At 46.3% G+C, this 21,577-nt stretch overlaps 1 protein-coding gene across 1 annotated transcript; it reads right to left on the bottom strand.

Moving 5' to 3' along the window:
* Positions 1-20: 20 nt before the first annotated feature.
* RHOQ (ras homolog family member Q) lies at positions 21-21,146 on the bottom strand (the record flags this gene model as incomplete). The annotated part of the gene is made up of 5 exons (XM_082306533.1): positions 21-178; positions 917-1,012; positions 3,680-3,844; positions 20,806-20,864; positions 21,005-21,146. The coding sequence occupies 5 exons, from the start codon at positions 21,144-21,146 to the stop codon at positions 23-25; spliced, it is 618 nt and encodes a 205-aa protein (XP_082162659.1). The 3' UTR covers positions 21-22.
* Between the last annotated feature and the right edge of the window lie 431 nt (positions 21,147-21,577).

Below are 21,577 nucleotides of genomic sequence, written 5' to 3'. Positions count from 1 at the left end.
CCTGGCCATTGTCAAATGTATCTCACGTGATCAAACAGCAGTTTATGCATCTTGAGCCTATTCTCTTCTTCACTGTGTGTTTCTTTGGAGTTAGAATGGCTATAATAGCTTCATCAAAAACGGTCTTCAGTCCTTTCTGTGTTAAAGCTGAACACTCCACATAGCAGTAGGCTCCTATCTGTCAAGAAAATAAGTTAATTCAATAGCAATATATTTCAGCTGTTCAGTTCTATCTGTGTACTTCTGCTTTTTTTTTTTTCTACAGTGACATAACAATGTTTGGCTGTGATCTAGAAAAGTTATCTGCATGTGCATCCCCCTGTAGGAGAAAAGATTTGTCTTTTGGCCAAAGATCTGTAGTGTATTTAAGTTGGTTTGGTTTCTAAAGGAAGCATATTAAATAAGCTCTTTGGATTGGCAGTGGGGTCCTAAGGAATTTTTGATAATTAAACAGCAAAAAAGAATTACAGAATTACATGACCAATTTATGTTTCAAAAATAAGACTCTCTAAATAAGTGTCCTGATAAGCATTATCCATGCAGTGTGTTAAAATGGTAGTATAGCATTCTCAAGTAATTTCTTAAAGATGCCTCCAACATTTTGCTTGAGCAGGAGAGGTCCCTTTCAACCTCAACCACTCTGTGACTTTAATTGTCTCTGACTAATGCTTATGTAGTTTTTACAAGTGTCTACACAGAAAGAACTATTACTAACAGGGAAGTGCTGTTACACAGGTCTGCGTGTTAGCTGTATTCAGCAATGTAAGTAAATATTGTTAACTGGTAACCAGTCATAAGGTTTCATATGTTGACTGGTAAAAGAAATGGGCAAAGTGGTAAAGGAAGAAAAAGTCAATTGGAAATAGGGTTTTTTGCTTCTTTGCTACGTGGTTTCATTTAGGAGTATCGAGTTTACCTCTTTCGCTAACTTCTGTCCTTGCTCCACAGATATGGGCTTCTCTTTCATATCATTCAGTCTTGCCAGAGTTTTTGGGTCGTCACGAAGATCAATCTAGCAAGAAAGATTGCAGTCATGTTGGAATACATTTTCTAAACAAAAGTCAGCAGGCTATACGATATCCTCTTTTTAAAGCAGAATTATTTATTTAATGAAGTACTACATATATAAAAATGGAGCCATGTCATGATTCAGATCGTGGACCCTTCCCGATCCAAAAGCCCTGGAAATTTAAGCTGTGAACTACTACCTTTAATCCAGAAGGAACAAATGTTTTATTCTGTAATTCAGCTCTTCAATTAGATGTGGTCATCTCAGAATACCAGAATGTATATCCAGCAGTGGCAGAAAGATTAACCCAAACATAATACCAACATGTGGGTCACTTTGTAATTGAAGCCCATTCCACTGCCCACAAGAAGCAAGAGGAAATTCATAGAATCATAGAGTAGTTTGGGTTGGAAGGGACCTTAAAGATCATCTAGTTCCAACCCCCCTGCCATGGACAGGGATACCTTCCACTAGACCAGGTTGCTTAAAGCCCCATCCAACCTGGCCTTGAATACTTCCAGGGATGGGACACCCACAACTTCTCTGGGCAACCTGTTCCAGTGCCTTCCCACTCTCATAGTAAAGAACTACTTCCTTACATCAAATCTAGTTTCAGTTTAAAGCCATTACCCCTTGTTCTATCACTACATGCCCTTGTAAAAAGTCCCTCTCCAGCTTTCTTGTAGGCCCCCTTCAGGTACTGGTATGCTGCTCTAAAGTCTTCCTGGAGCCTTCTCCAGGCTGAGCAACCCCAACTCTCTCAGCCTGTCTTCACAGGAGAGGCGCTCCATCCCTCTGATCATTTTTCTGGCCCTCCTCTGGACTCACTCCAACAGGTCCATGTCCTTCTTATGTTGGGGGCCCCAAAGCTGGATGCAGTACTCCAGGTGGGGCCTCAGGAGAGCAGAGTAGAGGGGGAGAATCACCTCCCTCGACCTGCTGGTCACGCTTCTTTTGATGCAGCCCAGGATACGGTTGGCTTTCTGGGCTGCAAACACACGTTGCCAAGTCACGTTGAGCTTCTCATCAACCAACACCCCCAAGTCCTTCTCCTCAGGGCGGCTCTCAATCCATTCTCCCTTCAGCCTGTATTTGTGCTTGGGATTGCCCCGACCCATGTGCAGGACCTTGCACTTGGCCTTGTTGAACTTTGTAAGGTTTGCACGGGCCCACCTCTCAAGACTGTCAAGATCCCTCTGGATGGCATCCCTCCAGCGTGTCAACCACACCACACAGCTTGGTATCATTGGAAAACTTGCTGAGGGTGCACTCAATGCCACTGTCCATGTCGCTGACAAAGATGTTAAAGAGAGCCAGTCCCAATACCGACCCCTGAGGAACACCACTTGTCCCTGGTCTCTACTTGGACATCGAGCCGTTGATCACAACTCTTTTGAGTGTGAGCATCCAGCCAATTCCTTATCCACTGAGTGGTCCATCCGTCAAATCCATGTCTCTCCAATTTAGAGACAAGGATGTTGTGTGGGACAGTGTCAAATGCTTTGCACAAGTCCAGGCAGATGACGTCACTGCTCTTCCCTTATCCACCAACGCTGTAACCCCATTGTAGAACGCCACCAAATTTGTCGGGCACAATTTGCCCTTAGTGAAGCCATATTGGCTGTCACCAATCACCTCCTTATTTTCCATGTGCCTTAGCATAGTTTCCAGGAGGATCTCCTCCATGATCTTGCCAGGCACAGAGGTGAGACTGACTGGCCTGTAGTTCCCCAGGTCTTCCTTTTTTCCCTTTTTAAAAATGGGGGTTATGTTTCCCCTTTTCCAGTCAGTGGGAACTTCACTGGACTGCCACGACTTCTCAAATATGATGGATAGTGGCTTAGCAACTTCATCTGCCAGTTCCCTCAGGACCCACAGATGCACCTCATCAGGTCCCATGGACTTGTGCACCTTCAGGTTCGTCAGATGGTCTTGAAGCTGACCTTCTCCTACAGTGGGTGGTTCTTCATTCTACCAGTCCCTGCCTTTGCCTTCTGCGACGTGGATGGTGTGGCCTGAGCACTTGCCGGTGAAGACTGAGGCAAAAAAGTCATTGAGTACCTCAGCCTTCTCCTTATCCCGTGTAACTGGGTCTCCCATTTCCTTCTGGAGAGGGCCCACATTTTCCGTAGTCTTCCTTTTATCATCAGCGTACCTATAGAAGCTTTTCTTGTTGCCCTTGATGTCCCTGGCCAGATTTAATTCTATCAGGGCTTTAGCTTTCCTAACCTGCCTGCTTGGACAATTTCTCTGTATTCCTCCCAGGCTACCTGTCCTTGCTTCCACCCTCTGTAGGCTTCCTTTTGGTGTTTGAGTTTGTCCAGGAGCTCCTTGTTCATCCATGCAGGCCTCCTCTGTCTCACTTCTCCCCTTGCTCCTTTGCTTCAGCAAATATTAGATAGGACCAGTAGCTGTAGACCCAAGTACTTCCAGTAACATGGGTATGAACAGGCAATTTTATTCCGTAAGTCCCATAACTTTATAGAAAGTCACATGGAGAGATGCAGCCAATCTTGCCACCCTGCTTATAATGCATATATTTTAACAAAATGGAGGTAGCTCATTAGAGAACAACACAGACCTAGGTTTTTCTGCCACTTCCAGCCCAAAGAAAAGGCACCATACAATAAGCTGAATTGTTTAAATAAAGTAGAACAGAACCAGATATACCTGTGTTCCTACTAGTAAAAAGGGAACATTAGGTGCATATTCCTTCAACTCCGGTACCCACTCTTCCTTCACATTTTGAAATGAAGCAGGGTTTACCACTGAGAAGCAGATAAGGAAGACATCGGTCATAGGATAAGATAAAGGTCTCAGACGATCATAGTCTTCCTGAGAAAGAAAAATTCTGTTATCTGCAATATTAAATCGTTGCTTGTATTTTGTTAATTTTAACAGTTACATTCAGAAACTGTATTCATATTTCAGGAATTTTGTTGAGGCAAACTTTCTGAATGTTTACAACTATTCCAGGTTAGTTAGTGTGGCTGTTAGAGCAAAATCTGCCTATGAGGGTAACTATATGTGAACGTAAATATTTTGAAAAGTGTGTTAATACTGCCAGAAACTTACTTGACAAGATGTGGAAGATTACCCTTTAAAAAGTTTTCACTTAAAGAAAAAAGAAGGCTTATGGTTCAAACATACTTGCAGATCAAAGGTTAGCATTTGTTTGACCAAAGAGAAATAAGCAGATGTGATTGCTGTAGAGCCATCCAGGTTATACAAAGCTAGGCTAGATTAAGGCTATTTAATGCACTTGAACGTTCTCTTTTGGATCATATGTAAAGGTGGTATCTAAGGCCCTCCTCCGAATTTTCTTTCTGTCTCTTAGAAACCTTACTGTCCCATTGCTAGTGATCAGGGCAGACGAAGTAAGGACCAGAAGGGACCTCTTTTGTCCAGACTCTGCTTTCTGTAAGCAAGCCCAGCAAAGAGTGGGAAGGAACAGAACTTAAGGATGAAGAACACTATCAAGGGAACATTAATGCCATTTTTGGGGCGCGGTTAGTGTGAAAAGATTATTATTTGGGTCATTTAGAGCCACAGCATTTAAAGCCACCAGTTCTACTGCCAGGACATACAATACCGTGGCAACAGAAGTACCTAGGAGCATTATCCCTATTGTAAAACAGAGTTCTGGCTAGCAAGAGAGAAAGTGGATTTTACTGTATCTTTTAACTAAGAGCAGGAGGGAACATGCACCAACTTCTCTCTTCAAGGCTTCCTTTGGTCTATGGCAGTGAACCAATGCCATACCATTCCTACCTTACGCTTTTTTTTTTTTAACATAGATAACTAAGACTGAGCCTAGGCATTGTGGAGACAGTGAAGAATGCTGGTTTTATGCCTTCTCTTCCACAAAAAACACCAGTTTATTATGGCTGCCGCAGCAGCCTCCCTCTTCCCCATGTAAGCTCCCCATCTTAATTCAATCTCACAAATATTGGAACGATTTGTTCATTAAATGTAGAGACAGAAATGTAATTCAACTCCATGTTTGAAATGAGCCAGAAAATTAAATCTTTGTTTCCTTGGCAACAGTCACATTACCAAATTACTAACCTATAGTTGCACCCTCAAAAAGCCCTTCATTGATCAATTGTTAAGTTTTAAAGATGGTGTCACTAGAATTTCAGAAAATGTGAGAATTTCCTCAGAACAGTTTCTGCTAGTCCCATCTTTTCATTTGGAAGTCAACAGCTATGGCTGCTATCCTCATCATGAAATGGAGAAAAGAGAAGCACTGGAGGAGATTCTGCACTAGCAAGGAGGTAACCATTGGCCAGTACTCTTCACTGTCTATTTACACAATATTCTTATTTGTTATCAGTATTCTCATGTGCCATTTTGATTATACAGTCTACTGCCAGTCTTGTATACTCTACAGTTTTATCAATAAGCTAGAGCATGCCTAGCTGTAAACATGGGCTCCCAATTTCACAACCACAGTAACTGACACTACTGTGAAACTACAACATTTGACAGGCCGTTTCGAAGATCAGTTGTTTCCCTGCTAGTGTCAGGCTCCTACCCTCATTCAAAAGAAAAAAACAGTAACCGTGTCTTTTCCACATCTGTGGCCATTCATTAGAGAAAGCAGAAATAGCTTTAAGAACATCACAACAGCAACTTGAAACTATTCAACATTCATTTCTTTTTTAAAGCATGTATTTTACGTTTCACTTCTACTAGTGAATATAGTTAGATCCTGCTCAGGGTTGCCACTGTTTTCTGGGGTGGAGATCAAAATCCTAAAAGAAGCTTCCCAACTGCAAATTACACTGGTCCCTGGAGTACAAAATCTGCATGCGAGAACATGCAGGCAGATCCGTCAGCTGCTCTCAAATTCATATGTGGGATATTACTGAATAGCTTTTCGGGGGGGGGGGGGGTGCACGGGAAGTAGTTTAAAGTCATAATTTGTTCCTACCACCAAAGAGCTGCCTTTACTACACTCAACATTTTCTAAAAATCTCACATCTGGGTTACAGTAACTAGAATACTGTCTGCATTACATGCTGGAATGGAGAAAACATTTCACTGTCACCAGAAATTACTGTTAGTCCATTGACCTTAAAATATCTCTTTAGTTAATCGATTTCAAATTACAGACGGACCGTTTATTCATAGCAAATACTAATCATTTTCTGATCTCTAAGCCGAGTTACATTTGCATAGTTTACTTCAAAGCTTTCATATTTAGTTTATCTTTTTAAATCCCATTGGATACAAATCCTTGTACATTTAGCCACATCTTGGTACTGCACCTTACTTCCCACGTGTTCATCAGCAGTCATCTGGGAGTGAACAATGTTACCGCTTTTTAAGGCGTGTGCGTTGCTGAACTCCTTTCCTGCCCCTCATCTATTTATATGCCTTTTGATTTATACCCTGTCCCATCTGCATGGGGCAAGCTTTGGGTCCATCCTGTGTAATTAAGAAGTTAAACTGAAGGCAAGTACAGTGTGATTGGATACATCATGTGCCACGGCCAAAGATGTACGTGGTATTCACTACAGTGACTTCACTGCATTTACGCTTACTTAAATTAACAGAGAATTTGGCTGTACTCACCAATCCTGCTGCTTGAAACAAGTCAGTGCTGTCAGGCTCTCCTTTAAACCTTGTCTGGGCTATGAAAATTAGGTTCGTATTGATACTAATAATGGCAGGTAATTCTAATAAAGCCTTCCACCACATGATTAGACTGGTCCTGGGTCCTCCTAAGAGAGACCCTGGCTTAAATGTTACCAGCATCTAGTAGGCCATCTGTGCTTAAAGACGACTTCTGGTCCCCAACAGCCCCTCAGAAACAGCAATCAAACCTGAAAACTTTCCCTGATGTATTGGGCCTAAATAAAACTGCTGCACCTGGTAGAAGAATGTGAAATACCAAATGAATTTAGACTGAATATTAGACAAGCCTGGAAAAATCTGACTGCTTCAATCTGACTGAATCTAGTGTAAGGGAAATAAATGTGGTTTATTCTAAAATTAAATGCAATGGCAAAATCTAATTATACCAGCCAGTCAACATAAATTCCAATTTGAGTGCATGTACACACCACACTGTACAGCAATTAGACTTCCAATCTAATCGGGGGAGGCACTGTGTGTATATTTAGGCATTAAAAATATTTAAAGAATTTAACTGGAATATTTTAAGAACATGAATAAGATGGGCAAGAAAGCCACTAAGGATCGAAACATGCAGTACAAGTCTCAAAAACTCCAGGCTATAATAGTGAAATGGCTCATTCTTCAACATACTCTGGACTTTAAAACAAAATTGGTCGCTGTTTGCTGAAGCAGATGGATGCAGATAGAAAAACATGCTGAAAATATGAGAGTTGTAATAACTTTAAACAAACTGGACGCAAGTATGTTGGCTTAATTAACATTATATGGAGCTGTGATCCCTATAAAAGATACGACATTGCAGTAGGACCATCCATCATTTACCTAGTATCTCTGCGCTAACCCAAGACAGTTGCTGAAAGAGAAGAGACATGGGAAAGGAGATGAGATGGAGGAACTAACGACTTGACTTGGCTTCTCAACTACAAACTGGGAAGGACTGTTTGGGTTTTTTGTTTTGGTTTTTTTTGTTTTTAAGAGTGGAGAATGGAAATTCATACTTCTAAATTTTCTTTTCACCTAGTTTTGATATTCTGCAGGTAAGTCTAGCACTGCCTTTATCTTAGCTCCTTAAAATCTCTCCTTTAGGTCTCTTTTTCTGTGTTACAGTACCTAATAATGTGCTTCTCTGAGATTTTCTGCTGCCTTGTACTTGAATACTGAATCAGTGATTTTCACTGTATTTTGGATGTTCAGGTGGATTTGTTTTAACATGTCCAAAATTTGGCTATTTCTTTTCCTGACATGTACCTGCTCAAAAGCAGGTCTCGAGGAACTTTTTGTATGCAGACTGAAGAATGGTATTGCAATTCTGCAGCATTATATTCTTCTTCATTTCAAGGGTTTGCGCAGACTAAAAGCAGAACGCAGTGCCGTATTTCAAGTCGTACAATTGATTTTGAACTAATACCTTTGCCCAATTCCACGGATATCAGCTGCGAGACATAGCTAAAAACACATAAAACTGTATTCCTGACTCTGCCACTGACACAACATGTAGCCCTGAGCAAATTATTATCCTCTCTCTACTTGCGTCTTCCCATCCGTAGGGGTTTGCTAGCTTAATAATGCATTAGTCTTTGCAAAGCACTCCAACAGCCTTTGATGTACATACCCTATGTGCAGTGGGATATTTTTAAAACAATAAACTAAGACAAAGTGAAGTCTAATTTTTGGACAACCTTCTTGACTCACAAAAAGCATTATTTCCTTGTATTTATTAGAAAACTGAAGTAAGAGGTGCAGGCGTACTGAGATCCCACAGTACTAGAGCCCCTGTAGCTCCCCTGTTTCATGGTGTCACACTCCTCCCTGCCCAAGCTAAAGTGATGGGGACAGAGGTCCTTACCCCTCTCCGTAATGTGAGACCACAGGCCTCTTTCTCCTCTGGAATGGTACTGGGGTCTCTCTAGCCAATTTGGAGAGATGAAAGGCAATTAATTAGAGGAGTCACCTTTGTAGTCAATACCTTCCCACACCTTGACCAAGACCTTTGGGGAAATTCACCCCTCTCAGATCTGCTGTTACAGGTAGCGAAGATGATGTTAACCTAGATCCGTTTGTTTGGGGTTTTTTCCTTGCAAATGTGAGGGCTAGCATCTTCAAGCAAATAGGAGAAATCAAATTCTGGTATGTCATTAACATTGTGGGGGGCCCTGAGCAAGGTGCCCCACATTAACACTGTGGGGGGCCCTGACCAAGGTGTGTCATGCTTATGTTTTAATCCAGGCCCGGTGTTTTGTACTGTGATGGAACCAAAGTAGTTAATGATTTTATGTGTTTTGCCGCTTAGGAACAAAATTTTGATGATACAGCTCCAGTTATATCATACTGACGTACTCTTATAAACAAAAGGATAAGCCTATCTCTTTTCTATTCTGAGAAGGTATGAAGTGGATGGGAGGGAACAAAATAAAGCTTGCACCACGGGAAGAAAAACTGGAGCTCAACAACTCTACGTTTGTGATCTCTGTGTTAGCAACCATCTGTTGCTTTCACAGCTTACAACAGCAATCGTAAGAGGAGGTTCTCACTCCCAGCCATCTGTTTTTAGAGGGGAAGCCAAAAATAGACATCAGGCAGAGTTGCTAGAGGAATCCAACCTTTGTGCAGTGAAGGGTAATCACTGCTGCTGCTCAGAGGGTCTCAGTGAGGCACACATATGTAACTAGCTGGTTTCTGCGGAGCAAAATCCCAGCTGAAAGTCCAAGTTTTAACCAATTTCATAGTAGGACTTGGTAACAAGTCGAAAGTCCTCTCTCAACATGAATTGCCATTCTTTAATTTTTGAAGTGCATTTCAAAGCTATCCTTCAAGATTGCATTTTTCATAGTTTTCCTCCCTGAAAATAAATTTCCATTTCAGAAGGCCCCCTGTAGTATTTCGGAAAACATAACAAGCGAATCGTAACGACTGTTGAATCTAACATATGCCCCAGGGGCTCGGTAACAGCTCACAGTTACCCCAGTGGAGACATCCTGCCGTCTCCCCCAGATTATTTGGCATTAAAGGCCGATCTGCAGCTTTGCCATAAGCACCAGGCAAAGCCTCCGAGAGCAACTGCCTGCTCCAGAAGCACACCAGGAAACAAGACTTCGCCCCGCTGAACCACCCTGTGGTTTCTGATTCTACGAGATGCTTGGGTGGGGGAGGAGAGAGAGGGAAGTGGCCTGTACCGCCCCATGCCAAGCACAAATTGCTTCCCTGGCTAAAAAAACTCTTCTGATTTTTTTCAGTCTGGGCTGTAGAACGCTGTAACCCTCTGCAAGGAAGCAGGGTGGAGCGTCCCCAGGACGCTGGCTTCCTGGCACTGCCACTCGCAAGGCACCACTAATGCAGGACCATTTGGCAAGCGGCAATTTGGACTGACGCAGCATTGCCATAAAACATCTGCTTGTCCAATTCTGCAACCCAAGCCCTGTTACGCTGTACTGGGTTTCCATGGCAGGGTTTTGGTAGTGGGAGGGCTCCAGGCGTGGCTTCTGTGAGAAGCTGCTAGAAGCTTCCCCAGTGTCCAATAGAGCCAATGCCAGCTGGCTCCAAGACGGACCCGCCAATGGCCAAGGCTGAGCCCATCAGCAACGGTGGTAGTGCCTCTGTGATAACATATTTAAGAAGGGAAAAAAAAAACCCAACTCTGTGCAATTGCAGCCGGAGAGAGGAGTGAGAATACGTGAGAGAAACAACTCTGCAGACACCCAGGCCAGTGAAGAAGGAGGGAAGGGAGGTGGGACTCCCCTGCAGCCCATGGTGACAACCACAGTGAGGCAGGGTGTTCCCCTGCAGCCCATGGAGGTCCACGGTGGAGCAGATATCGACCTGCAGCCTGTGGAGGACCCCACGCCAGAGCAGGTGGATGCCCAAAGGAGGCTGTGAGCCCATGGAAAGCCCATGCTGGAGCAGGCTCCTGGCAGGACCTGTGGCCCCGTGGAGAGAGGAGCCCACGCTGGAGCAGTTGGCTGGCAGGACTTGTGACCCCGCGGGGGACCCAGGCTGGAGCAGTCTGTTCCTGAAGGACTGCACCCCATGGAAGGGACCCACGCTGGAGCAGTTCATGAAGAACTGCAGCCTGTGGGAAGGACTCACGATGGAGAAGTTCGTGGAGGACTGTCTCCCATGGGAGGGACCCACGCTGGAGCAGGGGAAGAGCGTGAGGAGTCCTCACCCTGAGGAGGAAGGAGCGGCAGAAACAACACGTGATGAACTGACCACAACCCCCATTCCCCGTCCCCCTGCGCCACTGGAGGGGAGGAGGTGGAGGGGAGGGGAGGGAGCAAAGTTGAGCCTGGGAAGAAGATTTGGTTTTAGTTCTTAATATTACTTTTCTAACAAGTATATCGCTGTCCTCGCTTTCATCACTGTCATACAAGACAGAGGTGTTCAACCTTTTACGCTTCCCAGGCACAATGCACTCATCCTCACCATCTTCTGTTACTTCCCCATCATGGCTTTATTAAGTACGCTGACTTTATCGGTAATAAATTAAACTAATTTTCCCCAAGTGGAGTCTGTTTTGCCTGTGATGGTAATTGGTGAATGATCTCTCCCTGCCTTTATTTCGACTTATGAGCCTTTCATTATATTTCCTCTGCCCCGTCCAGCTGAGGAGGGGAAGTGATGGAGCAGCTTGGTGGGCACCTGGCATCCAGCCAGGGTCAACCCACCATATACGCTGATCACTGTGTTTGATTTTTCAGTCGCCTATATCTTTAGCCACTAGCTTCTGAACATGCAAAACAAAAAGTGGTGATTATTCCCTGCCTGCAAGGGAAAAGTGCACTACAGACCCTCTGTCTCTTCACAGGCTTCTGGGGATGCAGCTTGCATTCCTAGAGACAGCAGAATTGTCCTGCTGTGGCTTGTTCGCACAGGTTTCCAAGGGAGTGCAAAAAGCTGCCGATTTGGGCCCGGCATCTATTTTTAATTTATAGAAAAGACTGCAAGAATGCAGGGTAAGTGCTCTTCCATTGTATTCTAAAAATGAAGTAAGCTGATCTAAATCCATCTCTAAATTCCTGTGAGAAGCACTGTTCAAAGGAGGCATGAATTATACATTGAAAAAGCCCAGGGTTTGTGAATTACGATTTTTTTTTTGACAAAACTTTCCTTCTGGCATATTTGAGGACTGTGCAGTTGCTTACATGTCTGAAAAGCTTTTCTGTATAGAGAGAAATAACTAGCTAGAACATGGAGCCTAGTAAGATGGATTTTAGAGCATTAGAGACAAGAAGGACAGAATATTCCTTTAATTATACATAAAATTGCCTTTAAGTGATCAGAATTGATCCCAGTCTTAATGTGGGATTAAATACTGTCCAAATCCTACATCTGGCCATGTAGTGATGCTAAACTGTTTTCCTAGACAGTCTCAACAGAATACTCCCTCTCTCTTCTCCATCACCACAGGGACTTCAACTTGCTGGCTTCTTCGTGGTTTTCTAGAAGTGTAAGTCCCTGAATTTTCTCTATAAGACTTATTATTTTAGCATCTGTAACAACAGAACATGCATTCAACTGACTGCAAGCAGTATCGGCAAGCATGGCTTCACTTTAACACCTTATACCAGTTGCTTATCCGCTACGGAGCTCCTAAGAAGTGGCAGAGTAACTGCCACGGACAAGCCCTTTCACTCCTTTCCCATGAGGAATCACAAGGCTGCGGTGCGTTCCTGCACCAGTTCCTTTCTCACCGGCAGTGACCTTACAAACAGCACTCCTCCCACACACAATTTCCACTTTCTCCAGGAAAGGAATTCATCCCAGTTTTGGTGACTGCAGCCAGCAACAATCAGGATCTTCCACTCTTTCAGAGATGGGCAATCAAAGGAAAAAAATAAAATTCACCCTGGCACAGGGGATCTGGTCGGATCCTCTGCAGAACCTGCTCTTTGGAAAGATGGTTCTTTCACTTCATTTTTACAGAAGAATATGACCATTAATAAATCTGTTCTCACAGGGAAAACAGACTATGGAATAGAGATGGTTTAATATAGCTATCCGTATCATACCAGGTATGTCTTTTCATTTACTAACTATATAAATCCTGCCCAGACAACAAAGACTGATCAGTTGGGCATCCCATTCCCTTTCACTTTTTACAAATAAACCCCAAAAGCACGTTCTTCACTCCAGTGTTGAGCAACAGCTTTGTAAGATAGAAGACTAAGCCTTCACACTGACTCCTCAAGATTAATTCCCATCATGCAACTTCTCAGAAGATGAAGTGCCGGACTACCAGTGCCATGATGTTGACATTGAATAAACACATCACAGTGAAAGAGTTTCTGGAATTAAAGGAGTTCCTAAGACTCTTCTGTACCTCGTTTTATGTCAAGTCCTGATTTGTCAGGGCTAACAGCTTCCATTGAAGAACGGTAAAAATACTCAACAATTTCACTGCAGCAGATGTTAAGGCAGTTGAAAAACTGCCTATGTTTTTTCTTTCTTAAGTGAGGAATATGTACGCCATCTCACTGCCCGTGGCTGGGCTATCTGTTGGTCAGAACTAAAGATGCAGCCTGGCATCCATCCCTTATTGACTCCGCCACTGCACCCCAACTGGAAAGCAGACCAACAAGGAACTAGCATTAAGTCCTACAGATGATCTTTTAGCATTCACGGCTACATCTAATTTAGAGCGCAAGCTGCCTGAGGCACTTTCAGTCTGTGTTTTATTCATCTGAAGCAATAAGCTCACCTAGGATGCTGACAGATGTTCCTTTGCTCTGGAGAATGACGCTGCCACTTGCATTTTTATACACACACCAGCAAGTGCCAGCCATCGCAAAGAATGACTGCGCACGTGCCATGACACGGATGCAGCACAGAGCAGGATTAAAACAGACCAAAGACGGTAGTCGCTAACACGTCAAATGACACAACCTCCTCAGAACTGCTGAAAGTGTCATGTAGGGTTCAACACATTTTTCTTAACACAAACCATCCAGTCACCAGTCCAAAACAATAGACTGCTTATAAAACCATACAACAGAGCGGTAAAAAGATAAAATTCCCCTCCTCTCTGCCCTCATTTTGCATTTTTTCTAATTAAAGGAGGGGCAGTTTTGTTAGAAATGTAACTGCTAATTTGGAGGTTTAACAATAAGTCCTGAAGCTCTGCCCCAAAGCATCCACTTTAGTAAAGTTGGTTTTTATAATTCCCAATCAAACCGCAGGATTTGGAATCAGTGTGCTTTATATTATTTCTTAAAGCCTGGGTTCCTCAAGTCTCATGATCACATAAAGAAAAATCACATCCTTTTCACCTTTAAATGAAAGATAAATTTCTATTCCCCCACAGATACAGAGAAAACTTGAATCCATGAAGCCCAAAGGCTTAAAGAAAGCCCACATCCAGGCAAAGGGCAAAAGAAAAAGTCTCAAACCACTTCGATTCCCTAGGTTTTTTAGGTAGTGGTGTCCGTGGATAGGAATAGCTGGCTCATAATTTTGAATGGCTGGGACTGACAAAACCTTGGTATTGCTGAAGTAAGTTTTACGTCCACTTTGTCCATGTGTTCTCAATAAAGGCACTGGAACAAAGCTTACTGAAATCGGCAACAGGGTGCCTGCTAACACAGAGCTTTGGATCGGACCCTAACGCAGACTGTAAGTCCTTTCGCACTGCAGGTCTGCGCTACAGAGGCAGTACTCTAGTCTGAATTATATTTAGTTTGCTTTAAGATGTAGTTTGGAGGATGAATCAGAAGTTAGGCTACAAATGAAAAGCAGTGCGTTTTTTATACTTTTCAGATTTACCAAAATATAAAGAGGTCTTTGCAAAGGCAACAGATTTCAATCAAGAAGTCTGACTGTGGACCTGCTGAAAATTCCCAGGGACTCCTATGTTCTCGATCAGCAAAACTCTGCCGGCTCACGCCACCTCACCCAGTTGTCCCACTCCCTCCCTCTTGCCTCCCGCAGCACAGCTGTAGAGTAGATGATACCCAAAAGAGTGAGTGCAGGTGCACACCCCTTCTTAAAATGAAGTCAGGAAGTAGGAGGATATGCAGTAACATTGTGCTGGAAGAGCAATAATTATTGCTTGTATTCAGTGTTGCCTTTTTAGCTGGGGATGTTTGGATAGCATTGAAAGATGTCACTGTACTTCGAAGAAATGATAAATGAGTAAAATTCAGAGAGAACTCTATCACAAACTAAAGGATATCTACTGACTCTTAACCCAGGAAAAAGGGATTTTTACTTGACCACATAATCGATGTTTAGCAAGAGTCTAGATCAGTAGTCTTCATAAAAATGTGCTTTTAACATATCAAAAATGGAAGTTTCAGAGAACCTCTCAAACTTGGTTTGCTTTGGGTTCTTTACTTTGGTCTGCCATTAATTTACCGCTAATTTGGCGAAGACATTCTGGATTTTCAAACACATCCCTTACATCTGATTTTAACATAACTCAGTGCCGCTATTCAAAAGGGCTATGGGGCTTTTGACACTGAAAATGAAACGTAACTGTCTTGAGTTTCCAACATATATTTAGTGGATGCTTTTGGGCACTCAGAGCAGCATCTCCCATCCTGAGACTCCCCATCTGGCGATTAACGGTACTTGCCTATCTTTCTAGGAAAGCTACGACGTTTTCAAAGTGTGAGTCACAGCTCACGAGGAGGCGTTTGAACATAAGCTTTGCACTGGGATTATTATTGTTGGAAGGCCATTTTTAAAAGTGAATCTGAAGGTATGAGTCCCCTTCCTTTTAAAGGGAAAGCCTGTCTTTGCTTAAACACTCATTTAGAGAAGTCTCGACATAGAGATTGCAAGCTCGGGCACTTCACCTCCTTCTTCTGCATTGAAAAACTTAAATTTCAAAGGGAGAACCTCGGCGCATTCTTATTTCATCTGCATATACCCAGTTGTTGCTGCAGAGTCGTTAAATCTACGTGGCTGGCAACATCCTGAAGCACAGAGCAGCTTCAGCGGAGGCTGAGCTATTCCCAGGCCAGCACGCTGGCCGGCCGGCGGCGACCGAGCTCACGAGCTCCCAGCTTCCCAGCGCCAGCTGCCAGCTCAGCTGGGACAACGTAAAGGGAGCAAGGGAAAATGCATGTGGGAGGAGGGAGGCTCACGAGGGGACAGAAAGGAGACAGGATGTTAATTGCTAACATTTCATTTTTAGATCTGCCACAATCACGTTACAGGTTTCGGTGTTTACAACTCTATGGTAAAGGGTGGCAGGCTTTGCGTTGCGTGAGACCGTGCTTGCACGTTCCAGGCTTGCATTTGGCGTTATGGCTGTGTGGTACGTGCAACTCGGAAGGAGTAAGGCGGTCTGAGGAGGGAAATTTCTATTTCACAACGGAGCAGCCAAAATGATCAGCAGCTGCCTCTCCTTTCAGTTGGATACTGAAGTGGTACCTGCTAGGCCAGGGCTACCTACCAAAGCCAAGACAAGGAGCCAGCAAGGAGTACAAAGATTACTGCTGTTTCTTGTTTTATTTATCGCAGCCACCACAAGTTCGGTGACCATCCATTTTAATAACCACACCTCCACCCCTCTCTTTCCCACAGGCACATTCAGTTATAACCATTTGTTTTAACACCAGGCCTTAATGCAGGCACTGATCTTGCTAATATTTGAGTTAGCTTTACGCACCTCAGCAGCCCAAACAACTTCTAATATAAAATTGCTTTTAACATCAGGGCCTCCGTTACAACCAAAAACTCAGTGTATCTGAATTAAGACGGCTGCAGCTGCAACCAGAGTACCCATCGGTATCTGAGCTGAGAGGAGCCAAGAAGTGGCTTGTTCTGCTCTTGTGCTTAGCATGTTTTCTGGCTACTGTTTTGGTGACAGTTGAGAAGGCACCGAGAGCTTTACTATATCAGACCTACGGCTTGTCCTACACGTATTAGGGCCTTTAAGGCAGAGAAATAAAAGTGGAAAGCCAAGGAACACAGTTTACCTCAGCTTTGTCCAACTAGGCCACGCTAGTATCACAACAGTAAGTGATGCTGAGGGATATAAATGTTATTATTAGGCACTGCACCGCAGTAAGATTCACGCTGCTCCTTCTGTACCCCGCTCTGCACTGCCCAGATGCTGGCGTGGTGCCAAGCCTGCACCAGACAGCCAGGCTATGCCTCAGCATCTCTCCTCCCGGGGCAGCAGGAACAGCACAGGCTCTGCTCCTGCATCCCCCCATCCTCCCTCCAGGTCCTGACAGTCCTTCACAGCAAAGACACAGGAGCAGAGCAAGGCTTCCACCCATCTGTGGTCATCACATACTGGAGGAAAGGGACACCATGAATGAAAACCCCACAGCAAATGGGACCGAGAGGAAGATGGACCCCAACTGCCATTTTAAGCAGCAGCCTTCAATATGGAGGGAAATCCCCAAGAGGTAACTCCTGCGTGTCCTTCCACTTATCCTGACCATTTGGGAGGTGGCAAGGGGACACGCAGCACACCTCTTTGTTAGCGCTTACAGACATTTCTCCAAAAGTTTTCATATCATGAGAGTTGGCAGTATTATTTTTGGTATTATGGAAGCTCAAAATGATAATCACTTGTCACTAGTTCAAAAGCACTCCAACACGGTGAAGTTAACAGACCCCTGATGAAGCCATAGTACCCTTCCCAGGCTGAATTTGCCACGTACCCCTGCTCAACGAAGAGCAGTACTGACATGCAGTTTGTCTCCCAGAGCCAGACAGGCTACTGCAAAGCCAAAGGCATCCAAGCATCAGTATCACAAGCACCTCACATTTAAACTTCAGTGCGTTGATGCTCCCAGCTCCAGGCAATGTAGGTAGGTACCACAGGTCTCTTCCTGGGGAAACCGGGACCCACCCCAAGCCCACCCAGTCTCAGCGCGTGGCTATGGGCAGCAGCAAGGCTAAAACAAGGCACCGGCTCCACCTCTGGGAGGAATTGCTGGAGGAATGTCCTCTCGGACACCACCGGCACCGAATTCCCACCCGCTTCCCTGGCGCGGGAGCCTGCCTCCACAGCTGCAAACCCAAACAGGCTCCGAGAGCCTCCGCTGCCCAGCAGCTGTACTGGCTATTTTCTGCTGAACCAGGGCCTCAGTATTTGCAGCCAGAGAAAAGCCTGCCTGAACTCACGCACACCCAAAGGGGGGAAGGTCTGTCTGCATATACACTGAAGTTTGTGAACCACTAGTGGCATTTTTCCCTGCTATATATAACCTGGAAAAAAATGGGATTTGAATAGATTTATTCTCAACCTACTTTAAACTCGCGAAGATATCAGGCATTATGTCATCAGTGTAGTTACTACATGTGATCCTGTGTGTTGTGAAGAAGCGAGCTAGAAATGAGTACTGGATGCCATGAACTGAAAAGCTTGTAACTCCCCTGCCAAACAGAAGTCTGTCACAAGTTGCTAAATACATAACCACGCGAGTTAAAGACACCCACAGGCTGATAAGTCAGTATTTCAGGGCGGTGAGCCTGCTGTGCGCCAGCTAGAAATCAAAAGGTCTTTAATCCTTGCTCTGCTATGGGCTTCCTACGTGGATTTGGACTAGGTCACCGTCTGAACCTCCATTCACCCTCTCACTCCTCTGCCCCCCAAAATGAGATCTGTAGATTGTACCGATGTACTCTGTCCAGAGCTGGGAGTATAAACACGCTGAAGACTGAACTGCTTAGATACCACAGTGATCACGCGCTGCCAAGTTTTGATAAAATGATACTATCGGGCCAGTATTTTACAGTAAAACTGTTTGGGGGTGGCAGAATTAGAAATAAAAGCACTGATGTACACTGGCACAGAAATCCCAACTTTGAGCAGCAAAGAATCTGAGCCGTACAGAAGCCTGTGCAAGCAGCAGGCATGTACCAGATGCAGCATGCTGTTTCCTCAACACAGAGAAGGCACCATCAACTCATGTCTTTTCTGCTCTTTACTATATATATTTAAGCTTTAAAGTAAGCAAGCTTTCTGTTATCGCATCGCTCTGGGAAGACGGGCTTGTCAGCACACTCTCCGACAAAGCAGCTGAAAGAATGAAATTGCTGGACTGGCACCTTCACACAGGCTCCCCGCCTTAGCTGTGCTGGATGTTGGGATGGGGCTCCCGTGGGCAGCCCCAGGTGTCCACCAGTTCCCCAAACATGCTGAAGTGGGATGGGGATAATAGTAAAGATTTTATTATTAGCACCGCAGGTCTGACTAAAAGGGAAGTTTTGCCAAGAGCAGATATATCTGTAAAGGTAGCCTCATTAAAACACCCTACCTGAACTGAGGCTCCTCTGAATTAAGCCAGCAAGATCTGGTCCTGGGTATACCAGAAACTGCTCTGTAATTCAAACTTAAGATTTCAGCTGCTCAGAATTTGGAAAAAAAAAAAGCTTACGTCAACTTTTTATACGCCTGCATATACAATTTCACACGGAAAAGTTTTTCTTAGTATAACAGGAATACCTTCGCTTGCTGTTTGCTGCAAGCTGGCCAGTTTACCCTGCTAGCTTTTGAGGAGGCCGAAGGTCACTCGGTTTTGTACTCAGCGCATTCAGGCAGGGTGGGATACCACAAAACCACCTTAGTTAAGCTTACACAAAGCTAACAACACATACTCCCGTTAATAGCAACAAGCCAGCACAGGCAGTCTGAGACAGCAGCCACAAATAAGCTATGCATATGTACAGTAGCGCTAGGGTCGCTTTCACATTTTCCAATGCTCATTATTAAAAAAGAGAAAAATAGTTGCATATTAACCAAATGCTCTATTTGCCTGAGCACTAGATCCTCATTTTGCAACCTACTTAGGCAGTATTTTACAAGCTGTGTTTTGAACCAATTACTACTGCAAAACAGGACTATGACAGTAATAAGAAATGCACTTAGTTGGCATAAATTTGACTAGTTTGTGTTTACGTCAGTGAGATGACAATCATGAAGTCAGTCTTTTTGGGAAGAGTCTCACCCCTCGGGTATCAGCTTTCTGGAAATGGGGCTGTTTCCTGCAACTCTCATGGAATTAATTTTATTACTGATTTCAGGCCTAACGAAGATATAAAAGACCGGTTAAATGCTGCTTCCCTTTTCAAGGCTGTATGCAGATCTAAAAAGATACACGGATTCAGGCAGCAGTTGTTCAATTAAGTAGAGGAATAACATGGTTTAAAAATATGGCTTCAGTCTGTGCGAGTCCAGTGAGATTATCTTACTAGTTGCTCTTTACAACAAGGAAGCATGTCTGAGGTCATGTGAGACCAAAACACATGCTCGCACTGCAAGAAGAAGTTTTAATATAAGGAATACACAACTTTACAAAACCCCATGCAGCATTTCCGTATATGCTCCGCACCTCCCTGGGAGACGCCTGCACCTCCCGGGGTCAGGCCCTTCGCAAACTATTTTCTTGTTATTTCTATAAGGCACCTCCAGAGAGCCGGGGTGACTTTAGCCCGGGAGACCGTGCCCAGCCTGCGGCTGGTGCCGTGCAAGCTAAGCTGACCGAGAAGTGACTTGAATAACGGAGCCCTTTAGTAGCCACTACTACACCAGTGACCCCTGAACATCAAGCATTTTATCCATCACTGAAGTTACTTAAGATACATGCTGTCATAGGCTGTAATAATCCTAACCAGACGAATCACTTGAATTGGCTGAGACAGCAGAAGAAACCCAGGCTATCTGAAAGGCAGGGGCTGAGAATTACATTTTATTATTTCCCACCTCTAAGTTGAACAACTCTTTTCAGCTATTTAAGAGCTGCGAAGCGCAAAGAGGGCACGCTGCGGCGGCCCGGGCCCGACCGGCGGCAGGGAGCTCCCCGCCGCCCCGGGGGCCCGGCTCCCCCGCCCCAGGGCCGGCGGCGGGGCCGGCGCCGCGGGGGGCCGAGCCGCGGCCGCGCCCGGCCCGGAGCGCCGCAAGCGCCGCAAGCGCCGGCACGGCCGAGCCCGGGAAGGGCCGGGCACGCCGCCCCCCGCCGCCCCGGCCCCAGCTCCCCCGCAGCCGGCCCCGCACCGCTGGACATACCGCCCGCGGGGATAAGGGCTGGATCGATGCTTTTCTTTTCAAGCCGGTTTTTATCAATCGCCTGTGCCCCCCCCCCCCCCCCCGCCGCCAACCCGCCTCTGAGTCACCCAGCCCGGACCGCAGCCCGGCAAAGAACTTCAGCGCCGGGGCCGGGGCCGGGGGGCCGCGGGCAGCGCTCGGCACTCACCTGGCCGGCGGTGTCGTACAGCCCCAGCAGGTACTGCTTGCCCCCGACGGTAACGCTGACTGCGAGGGGGGAGAAACACAGCGGGTGAAGGGGGGCGAACGCCGGCCCGGCCCAGCCGCCCCCCCCGCCCCGCGGCAGGGCAAGGCCGGGGAGGGCGGGCGGCTGCCGGCGCCGGCGGCCGGGCCCCCCGCCCGCTCACCTGCGTAGTGGTCGAAGACGGTGGGCACGTACTCCTCGGGGAAGGCGTCGTTGGCGTAGCTCATCAGCAGGCACGTCTTGCCCACGGCGCCGTCCCCCACCACCACGCACTTCAGCATGACCGCCGCGCTGCCATGGGCCATGGCCGGAGCCCGCCCTCATGGCCCCGCGGGCGCGCCCCGCCGCGCCGGGCCCCCCGGCATCGCCGCCGCCGCCGCCGCTCAGCGGGCGCCCCCGCCGGCCCCCGCCGGGCGCGGCCCCCCCGCCATCCGCCGCCGCGCTGGGCCCGGCGGGAGCCGCCTTCCCCCGGCCGCGGCCGCGCCGCGCAGGGGAAGCGCCCGCCCGGGCGCGGGGCCGGGCGGAGGCGGGGAGCGGCCCCCCGCGGGGCGGGGAGGGGCGCCCCACGCGTGGGCTGGCGGCCGCCGCGGTGCGGGAGCGGCTGCGGGCCGCGGCCCCGCTGCCCGCAGGCGCAGGCAGCGCAGCAGCCGGCGCTGCCCGGGGCGCGGGCCCCCTCCGCCCGCGGCCGGGGCGCTGCCGGCAGCTCCTGCCCCGCGGAAGCCCCGGGGGCTCCTCC

The sequence above is a fragment of the Platalea leucorodia genome, assembly GCF_965183815.1.
Source record: "Platalea leucorodia genome assembly, chromosome: 3".
Classification (NCBI taxonomy): Eukaryota; Metazoa; Chordata; class Aves; order Pelecaniformes; family Threskiornithidae; genus Platalea; species Platalea leucorodia.
Note: the sequence above shows the minus strand (reverse complement) of the source record. Positions and strands in the feature narration are given on the sequence as shown.